This window comes from Triplophysa rosa, linkage group LG17 (assembly GCF_024868665.1).
Source record: "Triplophysa rosa linkage group LG17, Trosa_1v2, whole genome shotgun sequence".
Lineage (NCBI taxonomy): Eukaryota > Metazoa > Chordata > Actinopteri > Cypriniformes > Nemacheilidae > Triplophysa > Triplophysa rosa.
In genome coordinates this window covers 17285833-17313028 of record NC_079906.1, presented here as the reverse complement: position 1 = coordinate 17313028, position 27196 = coordinate 17285833, and the positions used below count along the sequence as shown (strand labels likewise).

General features: G+C 38.8%; 2 protein-coding genes across 7 annotated transcripts in view; both read right to left on the bottom strand.

Moving 5' to 3' along the window:
* The window catches only part of fnbp1l (formin binding protein 1-like), a 45769-nt gene extending 24752 nt beyond the window's left edge, over nucleotides 1-21017 (bottom strand). For 3 of the 5 annotated variants that reach the window (XM_057356107.1, XM_057356108.1, XM_057356109.1), the window contains exon 1: nucleotides 20830-21017. In XM_057356107.1, coding sequence (XP_057212090.1) covers nucleotides 20830-20853 — 24 coding nt within the window. In that variant the 5' untranslated portion in view covers nucleotides 20854-21017. The remainder of the gene's footprint in view (nucleotides 1-20829) is intronic. The other 2 variants (XM_057356110.1, XM_057356111.1) reach the window with 2 other exon arrangements.
* Nucleotides 21018-21651: 634 nt separating this feature from the next.
* abl2 (c-abl oncogene 2, non-receptor tyrosine kinase) overlaps nucleotides 21652-27196 on the bottom strand; it is a 29181-nt gene continuing 23636 nt past the window's right edge. For both annotated transcript variants that reach the window (XM_057356529.1, XM_057356530.1), the window contains exon 11: nucleotides 21652-26197. In XM_057356529.1, the coding sequence (XP_057212512.1) occupies nucleotides 24507-26197 (1691 nt within the window). In that variant the 3' untranslated portion in view covers nucleotides 21652-24506. The remainder of the gene's footprint in view (nucleotides 26198-27196) is intronic.

Genomic DNA, 27196 nt, shown 5'->3' with positions numbered 1-27196 from the left:
TGCAAAGGTTAGGTTCGACTAAACTCGACTAAACTAGACTGACAGAAGACAGAGAGAAAACAACAAAAGTGAAAACAAATCAAAATGACTCTGCGAGATTTTCCGAACTATATCGACAACCTACAACACTTTGACGTGATCTGTCATTCTAAACAGGCTGCAGATCTAAAATACTTTCAAAAACTTTCAATTAGAACTAAAAGTTTCTAAAATCAGACAACATGAAATAAAAATATGGGGGTCTTGCAGGACAATGGCCGTATCAGGAGAGAAATCTCCTAGAAGACAAACATCCTGCACTCAAATAATGACAGGAAGTGAGGTCAGTACTTGAACAATAACATGAAAATCTCAAGAGTTCCAGCACGGAGGAAATCAAAAACACAACTATTTGTGCTTTTCTGATCAGACAGATACATTTAATGCATTTGGCAGACACCTTCATAACCCACTTACAGTGCATTTAAGGTGAACATTTTTATTTATCAGTGTGTCTCCTATCCACACAGTTTACGCTTGCGCGGTGTTCTATCAACTGATCTACAGGAACACAATGGGAAGAGATGGGCATCTTTTGTATGGGTGAAATCGAGGACATTAATGAATTCTGCAATGCAAATTTTCCTTGGCGTAAGCATCGTTAAATTTGCCTGTGCAAGAATCAAACAGTTAGCTAAACCTCAGCCATTGAACCAAACACATAAACAGACAGAGGCCACACCCACAACATGTTAAAGGACGGGGAGAGGTGCAAATGACACCCTGACGATGCTCATTTCTCCCAAGGCATCCAAAATGTAGTTCAGAGACCTTCCAAAATAAAGCAGCACTCCATGTTAATTTCATGAATTATACATGAAACATAAAAGGGAATCAAATAAATTCCTCTGGGGGTTTAATTTCCTGTGGGGCAATTAAAATACCAAAATATTATAATGAAAAATATTAACGTGAGTGTAGAAATAAGTCAAGTGGTAGATTCTGTGACATTTATAACACTCTTTATCTGCAGTGTAATATAAAACAACATTATCCGAAAACCTATAGTTTAATCTCCAAACTGTCACAGATAAAAATACGTACAGTGGCCAAGTGATGTCCGAAGAGAGGGTCACAATTGTACAGTATTTGCTGTTAATGCCCCCTTTAAACCATCAAAATATAAGATGTTTGGTACAGAAGACACCTAATATGCACACCTAATTATACACCTTACAGGGCTCCAGAGTGGGGCTAACTTTTTTTACTAGGAAAACTGTAGCCCCTGACTGAAATTTTTAGGAGCGCAAGCAAATAATTTAGGGGCACACCTTTAAATCGGCCTGCAATGCAATTATTCACATTTCCCCCCAAAATAACTATTACTGATTCTGACAAAAATTTACTTGAGGACAGGCGATTTGGTTCTGCTTTTTTAAAAAGAGGCAGAGTCTACAGAGAAGCTTTGTTATTGATTGGTGCTAAATAGAGAGACTGTAACTGAATTAATATGAACCAACAGAAATTGTGTTTGTCAAAAAGTATATATTTAATTGTTTACAGTGTTACAAATTTAAGCAAAATGAAAGGTCTTGTGTTGTCATGTTCTTACAATGATTTTATTGTGTATTAAGGACACTTTTCCTCATGTTCATACAACACGTAAATATAACGTCAAATAAAACTTAACAAAAGCATTCGCCTGTCGTTCATTCTTGCTGTGAACGGATTTGAAATGATCCAGCGCTGTCTCAAGTAAACAGATAAATGACGTTTCCTGAACTCCTCCCCGGGTTGGTTTAGTTTTAAACGTATCATATATCAAATCGTTCGTCCTCGGGCTCAAGAAATCCATAGTAATCGTACTAATGCGCTCTCGTTGTGTGTGTGTAAACTTGTCAATGACGACCTGGATCGTGTGTGTCCGCGGCAGCGGGAAACGTCAGTGACGCGAGTGACCCGCGCAGTTGACTGTCACACACAGCCTGCACTGGAGGCGGGTCGCGTTCTACTCATCTTTCCACATGAAATAACAACTAGAAGAAATTCCAAATTTGCAGGTCGCACATGCGCGAGTACTTGTAAAAAATGCTCACGCAGCGCTGTCTCAAAAAACGGTCCCAAAATGCAGTCTGGAGACCTGCCTTATTACCTAATAACACCTAAAATAAAATAAAAGGCGAAAAGTAGGACATCCCTTTTGGCCACTACTGTATAGCCTAAAAAACAATATAGACAGCTTTGTTGATTACAATACCTGCAATTTAGTTAAGCAAAATTCGTAAAAACATTCTTAAAACATAACTGTAATTTCATACTCAACATTATAGTGAATCTGCCGAAAATCTCTCTATTGTTTTAGCCTAATCCATACATTAGCATTCAAATACTTCTCAAGGTGCCTCCAAAATGTCCTTTCTGAATGTAGTATTGTAGGGTGGGGGGTTCTGAATCCTCACCACATCCTCAAAACAACCTGCTGTGCCTAATGATGCGCCCAAGGGCATCATCTCTTCCTCTCTCTCCCTTTCATCCTTCCTGTCTGGCTCACGAGGGACAAGTCTAATTCAGCCTCCACATGGCACCTCTTTTGATGCCGCCAAAAAGAAGTAAAAAGAGGCAGAACCATTGGCCTCATATATGCCAGCAGAAGTCAAACATTTACAGCCGCGGTTAGACAATCCATATGTATTGTGTCGGGGCAAAAGCTGACTAGCCAGAATATGACAGTAGCCCTGTGGTGGCGGAAATTTGAGTCTGCAGGTCCAATGAGAGGATCAGATGAGGAGATGCAAGGGGGATGGGGAAACTATAGACAAAGGAAGACTGGAGGATCACTTTCAGCCTTTACTACTACAAACCTGAATATCTTAGTCCCTACGGATTGCTTTTCTGTATTCAATCACTGTACAGTATTCATTTATGTCCCACGTGTAAACCATTTCCATTCAACTGTTGTAACAAATGAAAATTAGTGACATGACTAACCTAAAGACTTTAGAGTGATAGTTCGCCCAAAAATGAAAATTCTGTCAAGATATTTTGAAGAATGTTGATGACCGAACAGCGGTGGCACCATTGACTTCTATCGTATGGTCACAAAACCAATGCAAGTGAATGGCTGCCATCGCTGTTCGGTCAACAAACTTTTTCAAAATATTTTCTTTTGTGTTCTGCTGAAGAAAAAAAGGCATACCGGTTTGAAATGACTAGCGGGTGAGTAAATGATGACAGCATTTTCATTTTTTGATTTTTTTTCTCCATTTTTCATTACTTTAAGAAAACACCCGACAAGTGCAGTTTTCTTAGTTCTGACCATTTTCTATTAAACAGGAAGTTGGGCAGGATATATCAATTATATCTAACCCACTTTTTAAAAACAACCAATAGTCTGTAGTCCACAAATGCGATTACTTACGGTAGCTACTTGCAGGTGGCAAAGGCAGAGAAGCATCTCCAGTCTAAACAGCATTTTATTGGACAAAATGAATGAGTGCAGGATAAGTCATCAGCGTGTTTAGACCGTTTTCCTTAAGAGAAAAGTACATTTCAAATGCTTCCCAAACACTACTGCTAACAGTAGACATTTAGGAATGTATGACCCATGGTCCTATGAGATGAGTACAGCTGATGCAAACCAGTGACACTATCCGCTGAAGGTCTGGGTAATGAATCATGGGTCTGAGTCTGAAAGTGATCCCGACTGCGGAGGAGCCGGAACAGGAAACCATACGGAGAGGCCTCAGGAGAGGTCGCTAAATAAATTCTTTCTTTAAGGTCTTACAGTCCAAGTTCCTGCCTGAGAGCAGGACTGTTTGAGAGAGAGATAGCATATCATAGCAAAGACTCCATGACTCAATCAAACCTGTTTAGAGAAGGGCGGGAAAGGCACATTAGTGGCGTTTGGATGAATCTTTGAAGTGAACAAATTTTTATTGACTTGCGTGACTGACTTCCTGTAGCTTGATGCTTTACTCCATACAGTTCAATGTAGAGGGAATGTGGATGCAATGCCTTGGGTTGGATTATACTCATTTGAAACATTCAGAAACATCTTGAAAGCTTGGATGTTTTATGAATGACCGATCAGTTCCGACCTGTATCTCTTTTCTACTCTTTCTATATACTGTATATAAAAAAAAGAAACTAAGCTCTGTATACTGTGGTAGGCTTTTTGAGACAAGTTTTATTTCACTTATGCTTTCTGTTGTCCTTATGTTGTTCCAATTGCTTCCATTGTTTACCTCATTTGTAAGTCGCTTTGGATAAAAGTAAATGTAAATGTAAAATGAATGCAAAGGAAACATTTCTAGGAAGAAAATGGGTTGGTGCCAGAAACATTATAGGTCACAGGGAAAATGTTTGCAAAGCTACACATTACTTGGGTCATTAACACAGGGAGCACAGAGGGTGGGAACAATTGTTGTTTTGTGGTGCTTGGGGTGCCTGGACAGTTCATGTACCCGGAAAACTCACTCCAGGAACAAAAGACAGACTGTAAGTAACATTGGACAAATTAGCGGCCCGTTGAGTCAAGGGGCAGCCAAGTGTCAATTTTACTCATAAAGAGGAAACTCTCCACATAACCTCTAACCCATGTGTACAGAACAAACTGGACAAAATTCTGTTAAAATTCTAAATGAGGCTATTTTATAGTCCAGATGTTCTGAAAAATAATCAGATCTATGGAGATGATGAGATCTCTTAGGGAAAGCCTTTTGTAAATTAGAAAAGGTCGCTTTGCAGAGACTGAGCATAGGATTATTCATTCATTCAGTCTCCTACACATCCATGAATCAGATTTACCCACCGAAAACTAATTAAAGTAGCTAATCAAATGACAAAGCTGACCTGGAGGTCTTTAAACGCCCAATTCAGACTCGTATGTTAATACAGAAATAGAATATTTTGCTTTTTCATTTCAGCAGTGACATGAGTAATTGCTGGCACACAAACGTGGAACTGCGGCGATAGAAGGAAAATGGTACGTTTTTCAGACCCAAAAAAACATTGCCATTGGCTGCCAGTGAAGAACGAGTTTTACACTTACGCCATCTGGGCCCGGTGAGGTCATCGGTAATGCCAAGCCAGAAAATGACATTTCCTGTCTCCCGTGGGAGAACGGAGTGACGCGCTGCTCAGACGGCTGCACCCATATACATGTTCAAGAGAATGGTTGAATGTTACATGTTGTTGTTTTGTTTGACTCAAGCAAAAAAATAAAAAAATGATTTAAAACAAAAAGCGGCTTTGGGCACTAAAATAAAAATAACATGTATGAGCAGATGTGAGCTTTAGTACAAAGTATTGGAAGTGAAACTTAAGAATTCTAGCTAGTGCTCACTAAGGAACTGGATTGGCTAGGGTGAGTCTGGGTTAAACCAGCATGGAGGTTACCACATATACACAACACGTGTCTTCATTGAATTGAATTAAATAATAGTGATAATTGCAGAATCTTTGGCCATTTCATCATATGGTTTTGTTAAAGTCAACCAACTGAGAGAGACAACTGGTTGCTTTGGTAAAGGGAGTGTTTAGCCATTCGCACCTTTATGCAAACTTCTGTTCACTGAACGCCTTCTTATAAAACACACAAACAGGTTAAGGAACTTTGAAAAATAAGAGCTTTCACCGAATGAGTCATTTGTGAACAGAAGAGAAGAGCATCTCGTGTATATGAATGAACTATAAATATGAATAATTGACTGCTAATAAAAGTATGTGCATTACATTACATAATACTTGCTAACATTCTTAATAAAAGCAATTATAAAGTATCACATATAAAAACAATAAACAAAAAAGCCAACACACACACACACACACACACACACACACACACACACACACACACACACACACACACACACACACACACACACACACACACACACACACACACACACACACACACACACCACAACACACACACACACACACACACACACACACACACACACACACACATATATATATATACATATATATACACACACACACACACACATATATATATACATACATATAATCCAGTTTAGAAACATTACATCATGTCATAACCAGACCCAAGATTCTGGTGATTCCGGTGACTTCTGGTGATTCTGGTAATTCTGGTAACCCAAAATAATAAACTAAACAAATATATACTCAGTTACTGATGAGCAATTTTTGTTCAGTTTGAACATTCTCATCTCATTCTCATCATTTATTTTCAACATCTGAGGTAATAAATGTTTGATGATAAATATTAATGATGCACATAACTTCTGTCAAATGAGATCTCTGTGCAGGAGGAGATATGTATTTTTTTCAATCCATGTTATGACCTGGGTCAAGAAAACTGATCCCTGATTACAGTCTAAGCAACAAGGACAAGCAATTAAATCTACCACTGTATTGTGTTACGTAAGTCTTAGCAACGCGCACAATACAGTAGTGGGCCGGATAATAACAACAAGGATTTTTTTTCATACTAATTATTACTTTGTATTCAGAAGAACCCTCTAAACCAGTGCCCACTCCTCCCAAAACACACAAAGCAAACAAGGCCAAAAGAACATAAAAACAAACAAGGCTCAGATATTACAAACAAGAAGCCAGTTTATATGACAATCCTGTGTTCCCGTGAGGGCACGTTTGCCATACATACAACCAGAAGGATGCACTTCATTGCTTCTGGCACATACAATATACAGATTTTAATTTTGAGGGTTAAAGTAGATCTCGATAAAACAGACAATAGATTAAATGCAATCAAAAACAAAGTGTTGGAAGTTTGCCCGGTGCTGTATACAATTCAAGCTGAGAGCTACTTTCTAGAAGACAGACTTTAAATCTCGTTCCTGAAGCAGCTGGTCACCACGGTAACCACAGCTTTCTATGCAAGTCACTTAGAGAGCTCCTCTGATTAAGCAGAGCATTGAAATAAACTGTTGTCATTGGTAACGTGCCAATTAAAAGCCTTCTCGGACTCATTGAAGCACATTGTGAACTAAGAAACCAGCATCTAAATACAAGCTCACTTCATTCTAGAAATGTGCAAAACTACGGGGTTGAGATGTGCAACTAGGTGGTGGGTGAACAACTAGTTTGTAGTTTTATCATAAGAAATCTGATTTCTTTCAAACAGACGTGCTCCTATAGTCAAGCCCTGCTGCTAATGGAAAAAAACGGGAACTCTGATAACTCTGACTAGTTGACAAGTCAGTTTCTGAATAACTACTCCTGACCCATCCCTAATTAATTACTAACAGTCCTGACTCGGATAAAAAAAAATCAAGTTTAAGCATGACTTAACAAAGAACCATGCGTTACAAAACGTGTGTGTCCAAACAACATTTTTTTATTATATTTTAGGGGTGTGACCAGACACTTATCCCACGAGACGAGACATGAGACTGGGTTCACGAGAACGAGATGAGACTTTTAGACTTTTTTTTAAAGAAACCCTCAATGATGAAATATATAGGGAAAATTTGTCTTTTATTCATCTTAAAATGCAAAAAATGTAGTCATTACAAAATCAACTTGTACTTTAGTCATTTAGCAGACTTTAGGAAACAAATAAAACTTATATTTTAATGAATTATATTATGCAGTAATAAACAATATGTAAATACTGCAAAATGTTTTGCCACCAACTCAACTGACAGGCAGTAATTGCACAAAAAATATGCTTTTGTGCTTACATCGCACATAAGTAAGAGACAGACGATCTGTTTTTGAAGAGGTTTGCCTGTGAGTGCATGTAAAATAACGTAATGAACTTGCAATTGCTATACTGTACTTGTGGTACAGTCAGCTCAGCTGCTGATCGTGCTTAAAGCAGCAACGAGTAACTTTTGCCCCACGTGGTTGTTTAGCGGAATTGTCTGTATGCAGTGTCATAAAAACCGTCGCAAAGATTTCCCGCTGGCAGCTCAATACACGTGAGTTTGTTTACTAAGCCGACGGACCCAGATACGTCGTTCAAACTATGTCCACCGATCAGGTAAAGTAGTCCGTGTTACCATATGTTCTTCGTATATCAGTACAAAGATTTATGTATCATTTCTCCATAATTATAAACTGTAATGTCAACAAAGAACGGTAAGTAAGCCTAGTTGTTTTTGCTTGCATAGTTCTCGTGTATGTAGCATTGTATAATATAATGAAATATTGACCACCTATAGTACTTTTCTTTTATATCGGAAGTCACTAAACACAATCGCGACCAGGTGTTGTGTTTTGTGTAATATATGTTATAACTACAGTCAACTCGGTATGAAAACAGTGCATAGCATGTACATATATATATATATAACGACAACATTAGCCTAATCAACGATTGAACTGTTCAACATTTGTGTGGTTTACTGGTCTGAACAAAATAATCTGCTACTTTTTACCACAACACGTTTAGTGTGGTTGTTTAGTCTTTATTTACAAGCACTACACACATTCATGACGAGACACGACAACATGCTAGCTATCGACACCGGAACCATATATTATCTCTCAGCTACCTTACGCTTATAAAGTGCGAACCGGTGTTGCGCCAATGACACAGACTAATAACAAATACGTTCAAAAGTACAGGACAGTAACAAAAAAATAACACTTACAAATCCAGGAGCCGGACCGCTAGGTCTCCATCCGTTTTGCAACCTGTTGCCTTCCGCTGCTCGCGCCACATAGTGTAAGCCCGTCCGATATTGATTCGTGACTGGCCTCGTGTCCAATCACTCTCTCGCTTTCTTTTCTTTGCTTCTTCCGACAAAACCCTCTTTGGTTTTTTGGCTGGCTCTGCCATGGTGATGTTTTCGATAGTTTCGTCTTACTGTTAGCTCTGCTGTTGGCCAACTTCTCCCAGGCTACGAGTAAAACGTGACGTATGCCGTAAAGCAGGGGATAGGCGGGGCTTGTACCGACCAGAACACCAAAGTTACAAGTGCAATTTCATCCAATAAGAGGCTGCTTAGGGAGGTAGTAACGGCAGTAAAATTCGTCCAGTTAAAAGTTGTCCTACCACTAAAATAATTTTAGAGACAAAATTTTAAGGTCAAAAAGTTACTCGTTGCTGCTTTAATGCGAAAGACGCACGCAAACGTTGAAACCCGTTCGTCTAGCGTGTGTTTACATAAAAAACAGTGGGAAAGCAGCACTGCGGGATGGAAAATCACGTTGTCGAATAGCCGGGCCGGTCACTGTAGCTCTGCTCACAGTACGCACATACATTGTGCAGTTATAAGCGTGTTCTGTACAGAAATGAAAACGGGTCACACCACAACAAAATGTGCACTCACACAAATGCTCCCAAATATGAGGTCACACGGGTTAAATTTAGGGAGCATATGCGATTAAAATGCCCGCAATTGAGCCAAACACCCCATCATGCCAATTGCATGAGCATATTGTGTTCTCGCGAGACCAGTCGTGCCACGAGATCTCGTCACACCCCTATTATATTTTAATCCAATCTTAGTCACTTAGTTTATTGCTCTAGTGAGTCAAAGGGACTCTACATGAGGTGATATAACCGGAGCCTTCTGCGTTTCACAAAATTAGTGGCACTGGCAGGAATAAAAGTCACATGTTTTCTGGTAATATTTCACACAGGAAATTGCCATGAATCAGTCCCAATGAAAAGCAGTCCTTCAAGTAGTGCATGTCTAGCCATATCAGCGTGTCTGTGTCAGAACTGCAGAATGCTGCGATGAAGTGTTTGTTTAGAGGTGAGAAAGGACATGTCCTGGGAGTCAATAAAATATGGACGACATCCCTAACTAAGAATCTGTCATTAAAAAAATGTTAACTTTCATTAGCTGAACATAACATCCGGGATGACATGAGGGTGAGAAATCAAGAGGTTTCATCTTCTATTCTTTTAAGCTTATATCTACAACAGTGTTTTGCTATGATAAAAGGAGTTCAGAATAGAAAATAGTAGTCCACAACATGCTCTCCTGACATACCTGTCATATATCATATTTCATCTTCAGTGAAGTCACACTTTTTCTGTAGCGGTCAACACCTCAGACGAGTGGTGCTTTCTTTCATCTGACTGCTGCTGAGGGCTTGTTGAAAGAAATCTAAAAACACCTACAACTTCTTAAACACAGCTACACCCCTCAATACCCTGAGGAAAGTCTCCACTACAGTCTGGTGATCAAGATTAAAGGACTTTAAAGACATGCCAGTCTGGAGGAAACACAATTGTGTGTGTGCGTGTGTAAAAAGGGAGCTGGTTCATTACTTTGTGAGTCATGACTGACACACACTTTTATGACAGTATTCAGCACCATTTCTGCAGACTCTCACACGTTTATAGTGTATTATGTTTATACTTTGCACTGAGGCATGCTTTATTTGCAAATTCGCTACAAAATCGTCCCCTGAGCAGTGAAAAACGGTAGAATCATCTCTATACAGTTAGACATTCAAACACGTGGACAAAGTGCTATTCTATTTTAACCATTACAAACCAACTGAGACAATGTGACATACTGTGTTATTTACTAAATGCATCAATCAATAATTCATCATATTAATTTAATGAATCATATTAATAAATTATCAAAAGGATAAAGAACCCAACACTAATTTTCTGTTATTCTGGCCAATAAAATCATCAATACAATGAACAACGCTGGGTTCACAACATAATATAGGTACCACCATATTTTGGAACATGACACCTGCTGTTGTAAATTTATAAAAATTGTGAAAAGGTCTAAACATAAAGCTGAATTTTAACAAAATTAAAATGAAGTCAAGTATTAAGAAAGCTAAACCCTAAAAGAGCACCAAATTTTAAACATTAAAACATCATAAATGTTGATGAAGGTGAAATGTTGGCAGGTCAGCCAATAATAAAAATAAAAACTTCTATCGCTAAAGCGCAGCGCAACGATACATTTTGTCAGTTTTTCACCCTGTATCATCATGCCATGATATATTTGCTACACTCCTAGTTTGCTGTCATTCAAGATTTTTGTATAAAAATAATTTAACAATCTTAATAAACAGATCATATTTTTCTATTGCCCAATTTTTAAATGTGATGCTGCATCTCATTTTTTTCAAGAAACCTGTTCGGAAATGATTCAAGTCATTATGCTTGCAATTCCATTTGGTGACACATGTGGCAAAATTACACACTTGTTCTTTAAATTAATCAAACACAGGTTTGGGACACTCTAGTACACATGCATTTCATTGATTTGAAGCTTGCATGTGGTTTGGAAAGGAACGTGCTTCCGTAGATGTGTAAAAAAAAGAGTGTTTGGAGACTGCATCTCACCGTATGTACTAAACAGAGCTACAAGCAAAGCATGTTTAGACCATCACACTGTGAAGGCAGCTCACATGAGCTTAACTTAATTCTCTTACAGATCCTCTTTTGTGAGCGCCTAGACAGACAAGCTCCAAACACGCGTGATCAATTAAACCTCCTGCATGCTGGGTGAGAGAGAGAGAAAAGTTTCCTTCCTTCACTGGAGAAGGATGCAGAATGAATGATGTTAAACTGATATACATCAGGACTTTTTAAGAACACCACTTTCACAATATGTACCGATGAACCATTGGTTAAACAAACAGAAAGTCCCACCTCAAACAACATCATTGGTTGTGCCATTGTTAACACGTCCGGCTGGTGAAAATATGTACGACATTCAGTGTTATCGCCTGTCAAACAAACCCTACTTTCACTGCTGAGAGATGTTCAAAAACATGCGAGTGCCTGTACTCATGTTTCAACATGTCAGTGTGCATTTGAATGCCTCACAAGCATGAGCTGGAGAATGTCTGCTGCACGTTTCTCTTCAGTTATAATGTTCTGTTAGCAAAGCAAGATCACATGTTAAACGTGTTCACTATAATTTTCAGATTTTAAATGTTTTAATAAGATTTATATTGAACAATTTTGTTTTTTCCAATATCGTGCAGCCCTGTCCTTTACATAATACTTTTAATCTTTAAACAATAAACGAGAACCACAATAAAACTCAAGACTGCGTCAAGCTAAATCAGACATTGAAACATTACGTACAAAAAAAAAGGAAACCATCAATCACAAAGATTCCCTAATGGTTTGCATTTCGCTGGAAATATTATTATATTCCATATTTAGGATACATATATACAGCTGTAGCATTTCACTGGAACTTAATGATGCGAGTCGATGTAAAAACAGAGGGGTTAAAGCACAGGGGAACATCATTCGGAAATCATTAGCAGCATGTTTGAGAGCATCATGATGATTTAGAAGCTTCTGGAGGGTCTTGGGATTAAACCACACATGAACGCTTTCTTACTGTCCTTTCACACATGAATCTGCTGTCATGTACAAGCTTGGGAATCAACACCCCCATCCCCCCAAATGTCTTACAGTCCTGAAATAACCCTGATTATACAGATAAATACACCTCTTCCACAGCAAAAAAGGTTCACCTTGGATTGAAATGTATTAAGATGCCATGCTGTCCACTGCCTGCCTTTTCCAAGACATCTATTGTACATCTACCGCAATGTAATACACTTTTTTATCCTACCCATAATGCAAAGGCCTATATTTTTTTGTGGGAGCACACAGATGCCATCTCTGAAAGCGATATGTGACAGAAAAATAAAACTTCTGAAGAATGTTGGTAAGCAAACAACACTGGCCCTCATTGACTTTCATTGTACAGACAAAACAACTCAGATTTTTTCAAAAAGTCGTTTGAAAAGAGAAACTCCTACAGATTTTGAACAACATAAGGATGAATAATTTATGAGATCATTTTTATTTTGGGGTTAATAATATATCAACAAAGGATGCTCATGGAAAGCTACAAACGCATTACTTCATTTAAATGTTCCTTTAGCATGAATCACAAGATGACAGAATGCCATTTAAACATATTCATAACTATTGATCTACATGCTTTTATGTATGCATGATGTAACTTTTAACCCAGAAAGCACAGGGTATATAAAATCTCCTGAGAGATTGTTTACTTTGTGTAGTCTAGCAGCTCACACACTCGAGTTTAATGATTAACTCTGACACGGCCTGGCGTCTCCGTATTACTTTACGCCACCTTTGTTCAGACTGTATAATAAAGATGTATTTCCAGCCATAGATTAATGAGTTGCTACCTGACGTGCATAACTAGTAAAAACAAAAGACACTTTCTTTCTGTGCTCGAGGATAAGAGCATAGTATCAGACAACCCTGGAAACCGTCAGACTCTCCTATGCAAATCGCTAGCACACCGGCCACCAAAACAACATCGAGTTCTTTTGATACGCTGCAGCGTCCCGTGTGAAAAAAACTGTAAATCTGTCCCTAAAGAACAAATGTACATTTCCAGTACATTCTCACCATTCCAAGAAACAGTCTCATGGCTCCAGGATCATTTCCAAAGGCCATAAACCAGACAACTTGTCATCTAACAAAAGGTGGGAGATGCCGATACAACCAGACTGGTTCCCTGTGTTTCCTCGCTCTCGTTCTGTACACAGGCCTGAGAGATGTGTCAGGGGACTGAGAGGCCCTGTAAATGTGAAAGAGGCTGTCTGTAAACAATGAACTCCGTTACCCTCAATACACAGTTCCAGCCAATTCCCATCGAGCCTGTCTGTGTGAAACCTGAATTAATTTACCATTCAAGAGCTGTGAACAATGAAGTTGAATGCTCTATGCTCACATCTTGCGTTTATGAATTATGAAAAGATTACATAATTAGGGCTGTCACGATAAACCGACGATAAATAGCACGTGACTTATGCACAGCTTTTGAGTGAAGTACGGGAAAACGCTGCTGCATCCGAAAGCCAGAGGGCGCTCTCGTGCGGAAACTCCAAATATGCACTGCAGAAGAAGATCATAACACCTTAATCTAGATAGTGATGGGAAGTTCGAGTCATTTTGGCGATTCGGATGTTTGAATCTCGTTCAGCAAAATGAACGAATCTTTTTTCGAGTCATTTAGTTCATTTCGTTCATCTGAGCAGAGTTAAATTAATCTTGCATGTTAATAGACAAATTACCCCATAACGTTTATTTATGCTAGTTTTGATCAGATATATAATAAGAAATAACTTATATTGTAGTTAGGGACAAGTTATGAGAAACAGTTATGTAAAGTTATGCATTTATAATCCATTAAAGAGTACATTCCTCAATATTTTTAAGGGCTTATTTTGGTTTATGGAGTGTCCGACAACAAGTTTATGTACATACATGATGTAAAAATACTATTATTTCGTAATAATAAGCAGTTTTTATTACCTTACTTCTTGACTGACTCTCAAATGATTCGTTCCGCGATTCATCTGTGTAATCTCCGCCTTTCCGCCAGCGTAGTCTGATCTGATTGGTCAGATAGTGTAGTCTGCTGTGATTGGTCAGATGGTCTAGTCTGCTGTGATTGGTCAAATGGTCTAGTCTGCTGTGATTGGTCAAACGCGTTCAGCATGTGTCGCAAATGGACCGCCTATCATTACTGCTGTATTACGGTTTGCAGGTGGTTGGATATTAACAGTGTATAGAGAGAGATGGCGTCGATTTTACCTTACCAGTTCGAGCCCGAGTCTGACGAATCATTCTTTAATCCTTATACAGATGCCAGTAAGAAAAAGGACTGTTTTAGACACTTCTCTTGTAACAGTTAGTTATCACGGCATACAGTGTACGGTGTTCGTATCTTCAGATGTTATTATAACTATAGTACACCACGCAGTTCTTGAAATAAAGACTTTGCGAGTTAATATGGTTGAACACTTACATTAGCGCAACGAGTTTATAGCTAACGTTAGGTAAACAAACAGTAACAACCCCAAAAATAACGGTAACGTTAGCTAAACACAGACATGAGATAACGTCACACAAATTTAATTTTAAGTAAAGACAAAAATAAAGAGTCACACTTACAGGTTGTGATTCGGTGGAGCTTACAGGTCCAAATAAAGTTGGTATTGCAACATCTTTTAAGGAAAGACGTTTAATGTATCCTGCAGTAAAGGCGCCAAGATTGATGAAGCAATCTTCGGTAAAATGACGCGCGCAAAGTAAAACGTTCGGTTTATACTCCTTTGGTGTCGTTTGAAAAATAAATAGTAACCATTTTTCCTCAGAAGTTCTTCCTTTGGTAGTGAAAATAAGACTGACTTAGTTCACTACATAGAACACAGCTTCTCTTAGACATGATGCACACGTCACGAACGAGCTAGTACAGTGTTTGGGGAGGAGAGAGTTAAGTTTTCGCAGTCAGTAGGCGGGGATTATTTCTAGTGACGTAGTACATTGTGGTTAAAGATTCGGACAGGTCATGGCTTGTTCGCGTGATTCAGAGTCGATTACCTTTTTTATAAGCTAATAACTTTGTTATTCGTTCACCTTCGGATTTACAACTTGGCAGATTGCTTACATTCAAACACGGCAAAATTAAACACTTCATGAAATGTATTTTTTATGATCTCGAGGAATGTACTTTAACAATTTTGGGTCACTCAGGTATGCAATAAGGTTTACAGGTTGTTGTTTTTTACTAAAACGTCTCGTGCAGTTTGCAAAGTATATAATAATAGGCTATTGAAATCATTTAAATGTGCAATTATTTAATAAGAGATCACTTGTGTAATATATGCATTAGACATAAACACTGACTTTACTAGTGTTGCTTATGTTTATATTTTGCCGGCACAGTTCTTATGCAAAATAGTTAATTATTAAGATAAATTAAAAACACATGCAGAAATCCACAAGCAACATTTATGAATATACTGACAGAAAAAAGAACAGAATGGTACGTTTTAGAGAAGATGTTTATTGCACATATCTTTTGAAAATGTTATAATATTTCTTCCTATAATACAACATATAACACGTACATCATGCATTTGACTGATGATCCGGGAAGTGGTCACGTAACGTTAAAGACTCGGACTCCAGTACAGGCTGCAGGTTTGCCTGCGGAACTACCGTTTGACAAAAGAACAAAAGGGCTCGGACCCGATGACTCGAGACGAACTAATCATTTCTCTTTCCGGTATAAGGACTCGGACCCGATGACTCGAGAGACGAACTAATCATTTCTCTTTCCGGTATAAAAGAACTCGGACCTGATGAATCGAGAGACGAACTTCATTACTGTTTCTGGTACAATGTTGCACATGCGCGGTCAACACAAAATGAACGAATCACTCGCTGAGACACTCGTTACTCCCGAGTCATTTTAAAGATTCGTTCAAAAAGAACGATTCGTTCATGAACGACCCATCACTAGTTCTAGAATCTAAGAAATGCCTATGGACATCTTTTTATCACTGTTACTCAAGCCTCATCAGGTATTTTATGATAATAAAGTATATTTATAATGATAATGTTTGACGGGTGTTGCTTTTTCAAATGCACATTATAAGCGACTCAAACTCGCACTGCTTTTACATCGAGCAGCATTTCCTACTGATCCCAGAGACGTGCTTCACAGACAAGCTAAGCATTAAAAAAATATCGACACATAGCATATCGCAGCCAGCTCGATTACAATAGGATTTAGGGGTATCGCGATAAATTACCGTGCAGCAGGATTCTCTGCTGATATGGCAACCTTGCCATGTGGCTTGGTCTATTCGAGGTATCATTTCAGTCTTCAGGTAACATAACAGACTAGAAATACAGAGGATTCGTGTAGCTCCAAAAAAATGGAAATCTTTTTAGAAAACAGCATAAAAGAAGAAACTGCCAGATAAATGCAGTGACACCGCATGGATTTTTTGGGTACATGGCATGTTATTCAATGTTTTTTTGAAATTTTTTATCATATTAAATCATATAATTAACCAAATGTCTGCATTTAAAAAACTGCAGGACAACTTCAAAATACATTTTATAATAAGAAAAAAACTACAGCCAGCTACAACAACCTGAAGGAAATACAAGTCTTCAGGCCAGATTTCCATTATGCCAGCTCGTTGCTATATATAAAAGAAGCGAGTAAGCAGTAAACATATTTAGCAAGAAAATCCCACTAGACCGGTCACCTGTAAATTTGGTATACAGGCGCCAGACATCATGTGACAGATGACTATTCAAAATTTCCAAGCCAAAACAAAAAAGCCCTAAATCCTGCGAGTCGTATAAACGGAAGGAAAAAACGCTTTAGGATTTGGCGATGGACAGCAGCCCTCATGCAGGTTTTTAATCTAATTCTCTGATGATGAGACCACTGCAGTTAAGTCAGTGGACAAAAGAGAACTTCTTAGTACAGCTATTTTTTGGAATGAAATCACATGCAGGTTCCGTACAGAAGATCACTGCTTCATAAATATAATCGGCTCTCTAAAAATATTTGGTTGTTGACCAAAGTTTGATGGTCCAATTAGTCAGATCTTACAGAATAATAAGTTATGCTCCCTTGGTTATGATAACATTGACCCCAAAACTAAATGAATCTTTGTTGTATGATGTGGAGGGAAATTCGCACCCAGCTGTTGGTCTTTCAAAGAGAGCCATGGACCAAACAGCTAGCCAAGAGTGAGCTTTGCGCGCTACAAAGATCCGATTGTGTGTGCTCCCAAACGGAACCAAGAGCTTGTGTTTAACCATGATACTGTAACTTTTTTTTTTAATTTTATTAAGCCGAGTTGGAACAATAGTTCAGAAATCTCAAACTATTGTTGGAAAAAGTGCTAGGAGCTATTACACAACATTCAAAACATCCATGACTTGATCATTTAACTCTTTATTTGACTCTTCACAAGAGCTACATAATTACAACAAGCTATCCATATTTAAAATATTATACAAATAAAACAAGTTAATAATACAAATTAAAGATCACAGTTTTTATTAATAATACAAACAATACACTAAAAATAAGTCACGTTTCAACACTATTATATCAATATAATATTGTAATGCCAGGTTTATAATCATTCCCAACCCTAACCCAGAAAAACAGAGAGAGTCAGAAATTCATGATCAGCTTTTTGTTGGATATGGGTCAGAAGGTCTGCAATTAACATTGGCTTGGATGGGGTAAAAAGACACAGAAAAAAATCTTAGAAGAACAAATAAACGCTTGTTAACTTTCAATGCTGGTCTCAAAACAGTTCTCTTAATGGAACATGTAGTATGTAGGAAAAACTTGACTCACACACGCCAACTTCAGAAAGCATTGGAATGACATACTAAACGAAGGGTCAAAGGTTTAAATAAATTGTTTCCTGACCTACTCTTTCCCACGACTGTGTTCTGAGCGTGTGCTTATGTCAATAGCTCTTCTGGTATACTGGCAGCGTCAGCAGTGTTGGCACGTATTCATTATGGCCTGGCAGAAATTACCTGATTCAACTCCAGGTATCACAGATTACCAGCCCTCAGTAATCTGCACATATTAACTGTGGTGCGTTGTGTTTGCTGAACAAAGACATCGGTAAACGGCAAAACACATGTACTTATACGGCTCAACTAAACATAATGCAAAAGATAACTTAAAAAGCGAATAGAAAAAAAGCCAGACAGACGTTGCTTTATAATCTGATCTATAACAAACATTTCCAAGATGCCGAATCTTTACAAAACTGATCAGGATGCAAAGACATAAACTGTCCTTGTGGACACTCTGGTCCTTACATCCAAACTCAAAACTGATAAATGAACTCGACGGTCAAATCAAATGCTCAAACTGTGATGGGCAATTCACATTGAACCTAAAAGGCCATAACGCATACACAAAACACATGGACAAAACAAACACAATCCAAGCCTTGAAAACTCTTAAAACAGGTCTAACCAGTCTGGTCTACAAAAGAGAAAATCGTCATATAAGCCTTGTTAGGTTTTTCAAACACATTAACAGTTCCCTATACGTACACAAGGTCATAAAGTTGTGTACATAACACTTGGCTGGAAGCTCCCTTGAGACCATTTAACAGATTTTAATAAACAAATATAAGGAAGGGATGCAACAATGTTAAGGAAGCAGTTTTAATCATAGTACATAGCTTTAACGTCATACTCGATTGTGTGATAAAATTTCACTCCTGCCCTTTGTTGTTCAAGATTTGATTGGAACAGGTCGTTCCGGAACTCAAACTTGATTGGACGAGAGTTGTTCCAAAAGCGCCGATATGGGGAAACATAGTGATTGTTCCTGTAGTTGGCATCCCCGGCATATTTTTGGTTGCCTAACGTGACTGTGAATTAAGTAATGAAATAAAAGGTGTTGACACAATTTGCCCTCAACAACACACTAACAACACAACTGTTACACATATATCCCACAGTATGAAGTTTTGTGTAAAGCATTTCTATTATTGTTTCGCAATTCAGGTACAATTGTGTGGCACTAAAAAAGGTATGATTCAACCCCACGCAGGACGTCACGTCACTAACTTGGAATTCGAATAAGCACTAGACAGATAATGAGAGACATTTAACGTGTTAATTGAGTTCACACAACTCTTAACAGGGTACAAATTATTCCAACGCTGAGTGCAACTGAGGACAACCACGATGAATAAAAGTGCACATTGCATTTCATTCAACAGCGCAAAAGGCTATGGATGGAAAATATTTTTTATGACAAGAGTAGACATTCGCCGCAAGAAAACCAGACAACATTTTTCAGCATGTTCCACGTACAAAGAAATAAACTACAAGATTACACATTCAATGGGACCTTTGCATATGGAAATAAAAGAAGTGTTGTGCATATTGGATGACATGAGGGAAAATGGAGACAACCAATTCAAGCCAAATCTGAGGTAAACGGACACTATCCAGCATCAAACCATCAGCCTCAAGTAAAATACTTGGATTTTGGTCACTTCCTACCGGTCATGTGTTGAATTATTCAGGGTTAGTCATCAAACTTCTTGTTACTCATGTTAGGCCTATCTGAGATCAATTAGGTTACACTGTCACGAGAGCCACGAAAGCTACTGTAAACTCGCCAACAGCAAATGTGCAACTTAAGTTATGATGAGCAATGTGGTTACACATACAACTACTAAAACGACGCAATACCACGAGAATGATTCGTGAGATACAACCAATACCTCATGCATCCTTTGCTTTTTGTCCGGTAGGGCAACACCCCTGCCTGTACCCAATCCATACTCGACTGGTTCATTGTCCACATCGATAGGTACGCTTATGCCAAAACGATACATTTATTATTTACGCGGACGGTTTTGTCTCTGTAACACGACAGACAAACTTGAAACCCGAACAATAAAAGATCTGCAGGCATGTTTTCAAGAAACGATCCAGCTACAGGGACGGATCGCGACAAAGCCTGACAAAGGCAAGACTGATTTAAAGTTCAATCTAAACAACAAACGTCCACACATGGGGATAAATCTCTTTTACCGCATGATGGTTGGTAGTCTTCGGCATTGTCTCTGTTGCGAGCAAGCAACAATGGAAACGGATTCCATACATCGGGAGATTTTTACATTTTTGCCTGAACTTAAAAACAATGCGTATATATTTATCTAGAACAACTCGTATGTGTGAGAAAATATGAGTTAAGAATGATTCCCTCCCCACCTCGCAGTAATCGAAACTGGGTGTGAAACCTCGAGACAGATTGAATCTGATTTCGGAATGTCACTATAATCAAATGAAACGTCACGGATTGTACGTTTAAAACTGATACATTTTACACAGCGAACAATGTTACAATGTATCGAACTCTCGCGTTGTTATTGGCGGTAAAGGTGTATCGTCACAGTTAACCAGCAGGACATATCCCGTATACAGAGACAGCTTTAGCAGGACACCTTTGCTAAAGTCACGCCACAAATTGCCATGAGTTGTTTGCGAGTGAACAAAAGGCCACGGGGATCTGGAAATGGGAAAAGTGCACTTACCCAAAGATCCGTTCCCCAACTCATAGCGTCCTGTTGTAAAGGGGAAAAACTCCGACAACTAACGTCTCCTCTGTTTAAAACTCCAGGGTTGCGCGTCCTTCCGTCGCTCCACCGTCGTCTGTCGTAACCCTTCTTTACTACAGTGAAACAAGCAGCGAAAATCTCACGGCTCAGGGTTTTCCCATTTCCGACACGTACAATGCGCCTCCACCGCCGGGAAATGGAAAGACGCGTCCGATATCGCCCTCTAGCCGCCATACTTTGTTAGTGGCGATTTTGAGTATCGAGTACCACTTGAAGACTTTTGGCGTCAAGCGTTTTTATACATTGTTAGTTACATATAGTTAAATATTTTACAATGCATTCAGTTGTATTCATATAATAATTCATTGTCACGAGTACCATCTTGTACTCCAGGACTTCTTTGCCTTTTTTCTATTATTTTCTTAAAGATAAATTAAACATATTTTTTACGTGTTCGAGATCCGGATGCTTCTGCAATGAACTGAACAAACAGGCAAGTGTTGGTAAATAATGATTTTTTTAGCACTCATTTACCAGTCAAGAGTCACCTCTTTAATATTCATTAACTGATTATGTTATATCATGTCCCCACACTAAATAGTTTTTATACTTGCGCACTGCAATAGACAAAGAATTGAAGAGTCCCCTGACAAAAAAAAAGAGGTATGAACCACTTTAGGGGAGTAATCAAAATACTGGCAATGGTTAGAGTAAAAAACAGTGGGTTCATTGAGGTCTGTAAATTATTGGGAGAATAAAAAACATGCCGTCATAAAACAAAGCAAACAAACCAATGAATATGTTTCAACAGTTTTCTTTATTATTTACATCAAGTGTAACATTGAGGAAAGACTTCACAGTAATATACTATTAAAAGTGAGCTTTAAATTAGAATCACACAAAATATACTTTTTACAAAACAGAAAAAAATACTATTAATTTGTCAACCTCTGCCTTTGTAATCCCTGTTAAATTCACATATTCATAATTACGAGTGTTTTATTTTCATTGCACTTGAAGGACAAGAGAGGTGGCCTTTGGTATATAAATTTCTTCAGCACTTAAAATCTGACCTTACAAAAAGACAGTCTGCAGAGAATGTGAGTTCCAGGATTCAACATAAAAAAGTAGATCAATAAATAAACCAAAAATAAATAAAAGTGACAAACAAAAAAGACAAATTTGGGTAATTCAAATGAAAAATGTATAGTTCTGAATTATGAAGGATATGCCTGTGAGACATACAGTACAATGGCTTGCATCTTAAGAGGCCCTTTTGTGGCTCATAAAGCATAAACTATAGAACAGAATGGTTCTCTTGAAATGTTTTTCCTGTACTGACATGTTAACAAGATACAATCAAACATGCACCCAATGCACAACCTTTCAGAACAGGTTAGGTTACTCGTATAAAATGTATTTTTACCAATATAAAATCTGTGACTATATGCAATGGAGATGTAAAACTGACTATAAAACATAAACAGACAAATTGAATAGATTGTGGTGACAACAGTGCAGCACTGGTTACAATAGCAGTAAATTCATGATACCAAGTGAATGTTGGCCAAACATCTTTATAAAAAAAAAACATGGTGATGCAAGAAATAACACTTTGCTGTTTTACTAAAAAGGCTTAAACGCAAAACGCTCCCTGACAACCATGTGAAACGAAGCAGACACATTTTTAGACATTAACCCTTTCTCCCCTTGTTGCTGAATGAAAAACAATTTTTCAAACACATACAGTAATAAATGGAATAGAAAGACCTGTAGTGTTCGAAAAGCTAAATCACACATTAAACGCATTTGTTTCTTTGCTGCTATTCCTGACAAAACAGAACAAATTCAGGAGCTCTTTCAGTAAAATGATACCGGACTTCAAGCACTGTCTTAATAAAGGACAGATCATTGCACTTTTTCCTCTTCAAGTTGGACACCTCATGTCAGAACAGGGTAGATAACAATAAAGGCTTGAGAATTCCCCTTTGCCACCCTAAAATTGATGCTGAATATCTGAAAGCAAAACATATTTACAACAGTTCTTTATCATGAGTGAGCAGTGCACAAAACATTAAATATCTCTCAAAAGGCACCATGTAATATCGGAAAACACTGGCAGATGAATGGCAACACAAACGTTTAAGTTGATGCAGGCAAGTAACTGTTTTGCGAGTTGTGACAAGAAACAACTGAATATGCGTTTCTGCCACAGTACAACCTAAACATCAAGATATATGGCAAACAAATCTTTCATATTACATACCTTAGATACTGAATTAAGGCAATTAAAACATATGCTTTATAAATGTGCTCCAGTGTAATCGGTACAAAACATTTTCATTATGACATTGCAGGGCACCCACAACAATCTCATTAATGCAATTTCTAATATAAATCTATCATTTATGAATACAGAATCAACATGTGTAACCGTTTGTGTCTTGAAGAACTTTAATGTTTCTTCTTCATAAAGTTTGAACGGTGTGATGAGACACTATGGAAAACATACAAAAAGACAACCATTCCTGTTTTGAACAAATGAATACATTCATAATGTAGATGCACACACAGAGCCCAGATTCTGCACTTCAAACCCCTCCTCACCCCTGTCTTTTACAACACACACATGAGCAGGCTGTCATGTGGGTATAAAATAATATGCTCTATCTACAATATCATTAATACGACTGTGCTTTTAATAGAAAATAATTTAAAATTCAAGTTTAGAAATGAAGACATTCGGAAGTTAAAGCAAAATAAAGTTAGAGATTAATGTGCTAAAGAAAATGCAGTTTGTGTTAAAAGACTTGGCAACATGTGTATTTGTAATCCATGTTCTAGTCACTAAACGAATTCCGACTTTCCACATACCATGTCACTGCTTCCACAGCAAATCTTATTTTAGCACTTATACATTAAGAACAGGATTTGTTATATCTGGCTGTTGGGGGGAAATAATCCAAAGGCCACAGATATAAAAGGCCAAATCGCCACAATTGACACAGTAAACCACTAATGATAATAATGAACGCACAGATTTATAAAATTACCAATGGATATCAAGTGCTTCAGTGTTGATAAATGTAATCAAACTGAAAAAAATGACAGTACAGGATTTGTAGTGAAGCACCTGTAGTGTTTAAAACCAAACAAATGTGCATAGAGATGACGTGTTTGTGTGCCACATTCTGTTACTGTATGCTCTGAACAGGCAATATCATTTAAAAGCAAAAAACAATTCATGTCTTAAAAACAAGGCAATATTTTTTTGCATCGTCACGGACACTGTATCCAGTTAATGTGAATCAGTTGTAAATAAAATGGATTGATGTGAACCTCCCTGTGCTTCCTGTAGGTTTGTGAAAATTAGTTCTGTCATACCAAGATAAAACAATTACAATGTAAATTGGCCAAAAACGAAACTGCGTGATGACAAATTCTGGCGATGACAAAAAGCTTATATACAAAGAATTCTGATCCCATCTGGCATTTTCAACGAGAAAGTCACCTGTAAACAATAAAAGGAGAGTGTTCGTAGTCATTTCTGAGGTACTTCTGAGAGATTCTTCTCTGTCCCCCAAACATTTAAATAAAACTATGACTTTGGGGAAATAAAGTCTCAGAGGGTATAGCTACAGTGGACCCAGAGGCTACCTTTGCACGACATCACTGATCTCTTTAATGCAGGTGTGCAAATTATCAAGGGCGGGGCTGGTCCCGGGTCCCCCTAATCCTCCTCCCGAAGAGGAAGCCCGAAGCTCCTGCAGACTTAACTCTAGTTTCCCCACCGCCTCACGAAAGGCAAACTTATTCCGCGTCTGCGGGATGCAGTCAACATACCCGGAGCAGTAGTCCAAAAGCTGGTGTCCCACATCCAAGACTTGGCTGCTGGAGGAGAGCTCAGTGCTGCATTGAATGGCACTACTCAAGCATTCGGCACATTCCAAAAGAGCCTCCTTGCTAATCTTCTCCAGGGGGATCCGTTCCGCTTGCTGTCGAGTCCGTCTAAGAGTAGGTTTGGCGGAAGTGAGGCCCGGCCCGCTAGAAGCACCGTTGGCCATCTTAGTCTGCGTGGTGTTGTTGCTAGAGGGCACTGTGGGGGCTGGAGGCACTTGTGGTGGTGGGATGGATGGACGTGCCCCTCTTGCTTCCCTCCCTGACCTTTTGAGTCCATCTCCGTTAATCTCAACAAACTCCGTCGACCGGAGCGCTTCGTCGGCAGCGTCGGCACTGTAGGCGTGCTGAAGGGAGCGGAGCATGGGTGGTGGAGGGGGCGCACACTTTGGCTTTACCAGTCGAGGCCGATCGCGATCTCCACTGTCGGACAGCAGTTTGAATCGGTTGCCCTGAGAGTCCACGCCGACCAGGTGCGCGTCAGCAGAGCTGTGCTTTAGGGTGGGTGAGATGAGCACTGGCACTTTGTGATTGTGTAGACTGACTGACCCGAGTGTGGAGGTTTTCGACGGAGACGACCAGCCCGGTCGGTCGTCGTGTCCGTCTTTCGTTTCAGCCTCTCCCCCTACTCCTGGAGCTCTCACTCCGCCAGACCCACCCGCAACCCCACGCGGCAAGAGTTTGGCTTTGGGACGATCGCGTATCTGAGCCGTACCTTCATCAAGCTTCCTTAGGATTGCGTCTGAAGGTCGTGCCGCACCGTTCTCCGGCTGCGATGTGGTGGAAGCCGTGCGCTCTAGTGGAGGTTTGCTGCGGTTTCTTGGCAACGTCAACGCCATGCGCTCCAAGTCCGGTAATCCGGCAGACATGGAGGAAGTTGAATTGGAACGAGGGAAAGGCTTGGTTCCACCCCCTTCGTCTACGCCAGAGGGCTTACCAGTCCGCAATCCCAATGTCTTTTTGATAAGGCGAGGGGTGAAAAAGCCCGCTAAGCTTCCCCAGCTACTGCTGCCTCCCACTTGACCAGATGTTGCACTAGAGTTGGAACCGGACGGCTTTTGCCCAAATGTGGCTCCACAGCAGCGAGACTGCACATGGTTCCCCTCTCCATGGGATGGAGAAAAACTCAAGCCATCGGTCTGAGGCAAAGGAGGAGGGCCCCCAAACCCTGGTGTGGGCTCATACTTTTTATGAGGCTGGATCTCCATCTCCCGGAAAGAGCTGCTCCTCTTGGGAGGCATGGGAAGGTTTTGTTGCTGTTGAGGTGAGGAAGAGGACGTAGACTTTTTCTTCATGAAAGAACTGAAGAAGCCAGCTTTGCGGTCACGGGTAAAGGTGTCCTGGGAGTCTTCCAACAGGCTAGAGGGGGATTTATCCCTTTGTTTACGTGGCAGGGCTGGTGAGCTGCTGGATCGCCCATCACCGGCAAACAGTGATGCTGCAAGACCTGAACATAAGGGAACAACAGAACCAAGGTTCAGCAAAAAAACAGCAAAAAAGATGACTACCAAGCTAAACTCATATGTATTCTCTTTAATAACATACGCCACAATCTAACACGCAACATTTGAAGTGAATACTGTGTTTACAAGCTGTACCAGGTTGTGATAGTTGGAATGAAAATTGAATGATGGTCAAGATGAATTGTTTAATGCATTACAGTCCATCCACATACTCAGAACCAATTGTATAGTATAATGCAATGTTAGTCGCTTTGGATAAAAGCATCTGCCAAATGCATAAATATAAATTACAGTGGAAATAAAAGTTACGTAAAATGTAGGAAGATTTTAGGGGATCACCTGTCAGGCCTCTCTTTAATTCAGCAGCTGACCCTCCTTGCAACATACATTTACTAGGCCTTTCATCTCATTTTTCTGAGCTACTGTTTGCTTTTTTTCTGAATCTAATAATGAGTAATTAATGGCTCAGGGTTGTTTTTTAATTTTGCAAGGCTCAGAATCGGCCATCTCCTCTGCGTGCATGGAGAAAATCGACCCATAGATGACCTCAATGGGTCTCTCTTCATGAAATACAGTATATATATATATATATATATATATAGTATGAATTTTTTAAAACGGATTTCAAAACAGAATGCAAAATACTACTGTAGAATGCAAATACAGAAAATATTTGTTATAAAATATATATTTAAATATATGAATGTTTTTTATGTTTTTGTGTAGGAACTGAACTTAAGAGATTCTTGCATGCTTAAAAGGGTTAAGAACAAAAAAGATGCAACAAGCACAGAAAAAATGATCAAATAAAATTTGCATCTTAAATATTTATTTTACACAAATGTTATTTAAATAAATAAATATAGTTTAAAAAAAAAAAACGATATGCCACAACACATCAAAAATGCTTTAATTTGTGAGTAAGGTTAAACAATATTAATATTTTACATGGATAATATATGGATACACATGCAGTCGGTGAA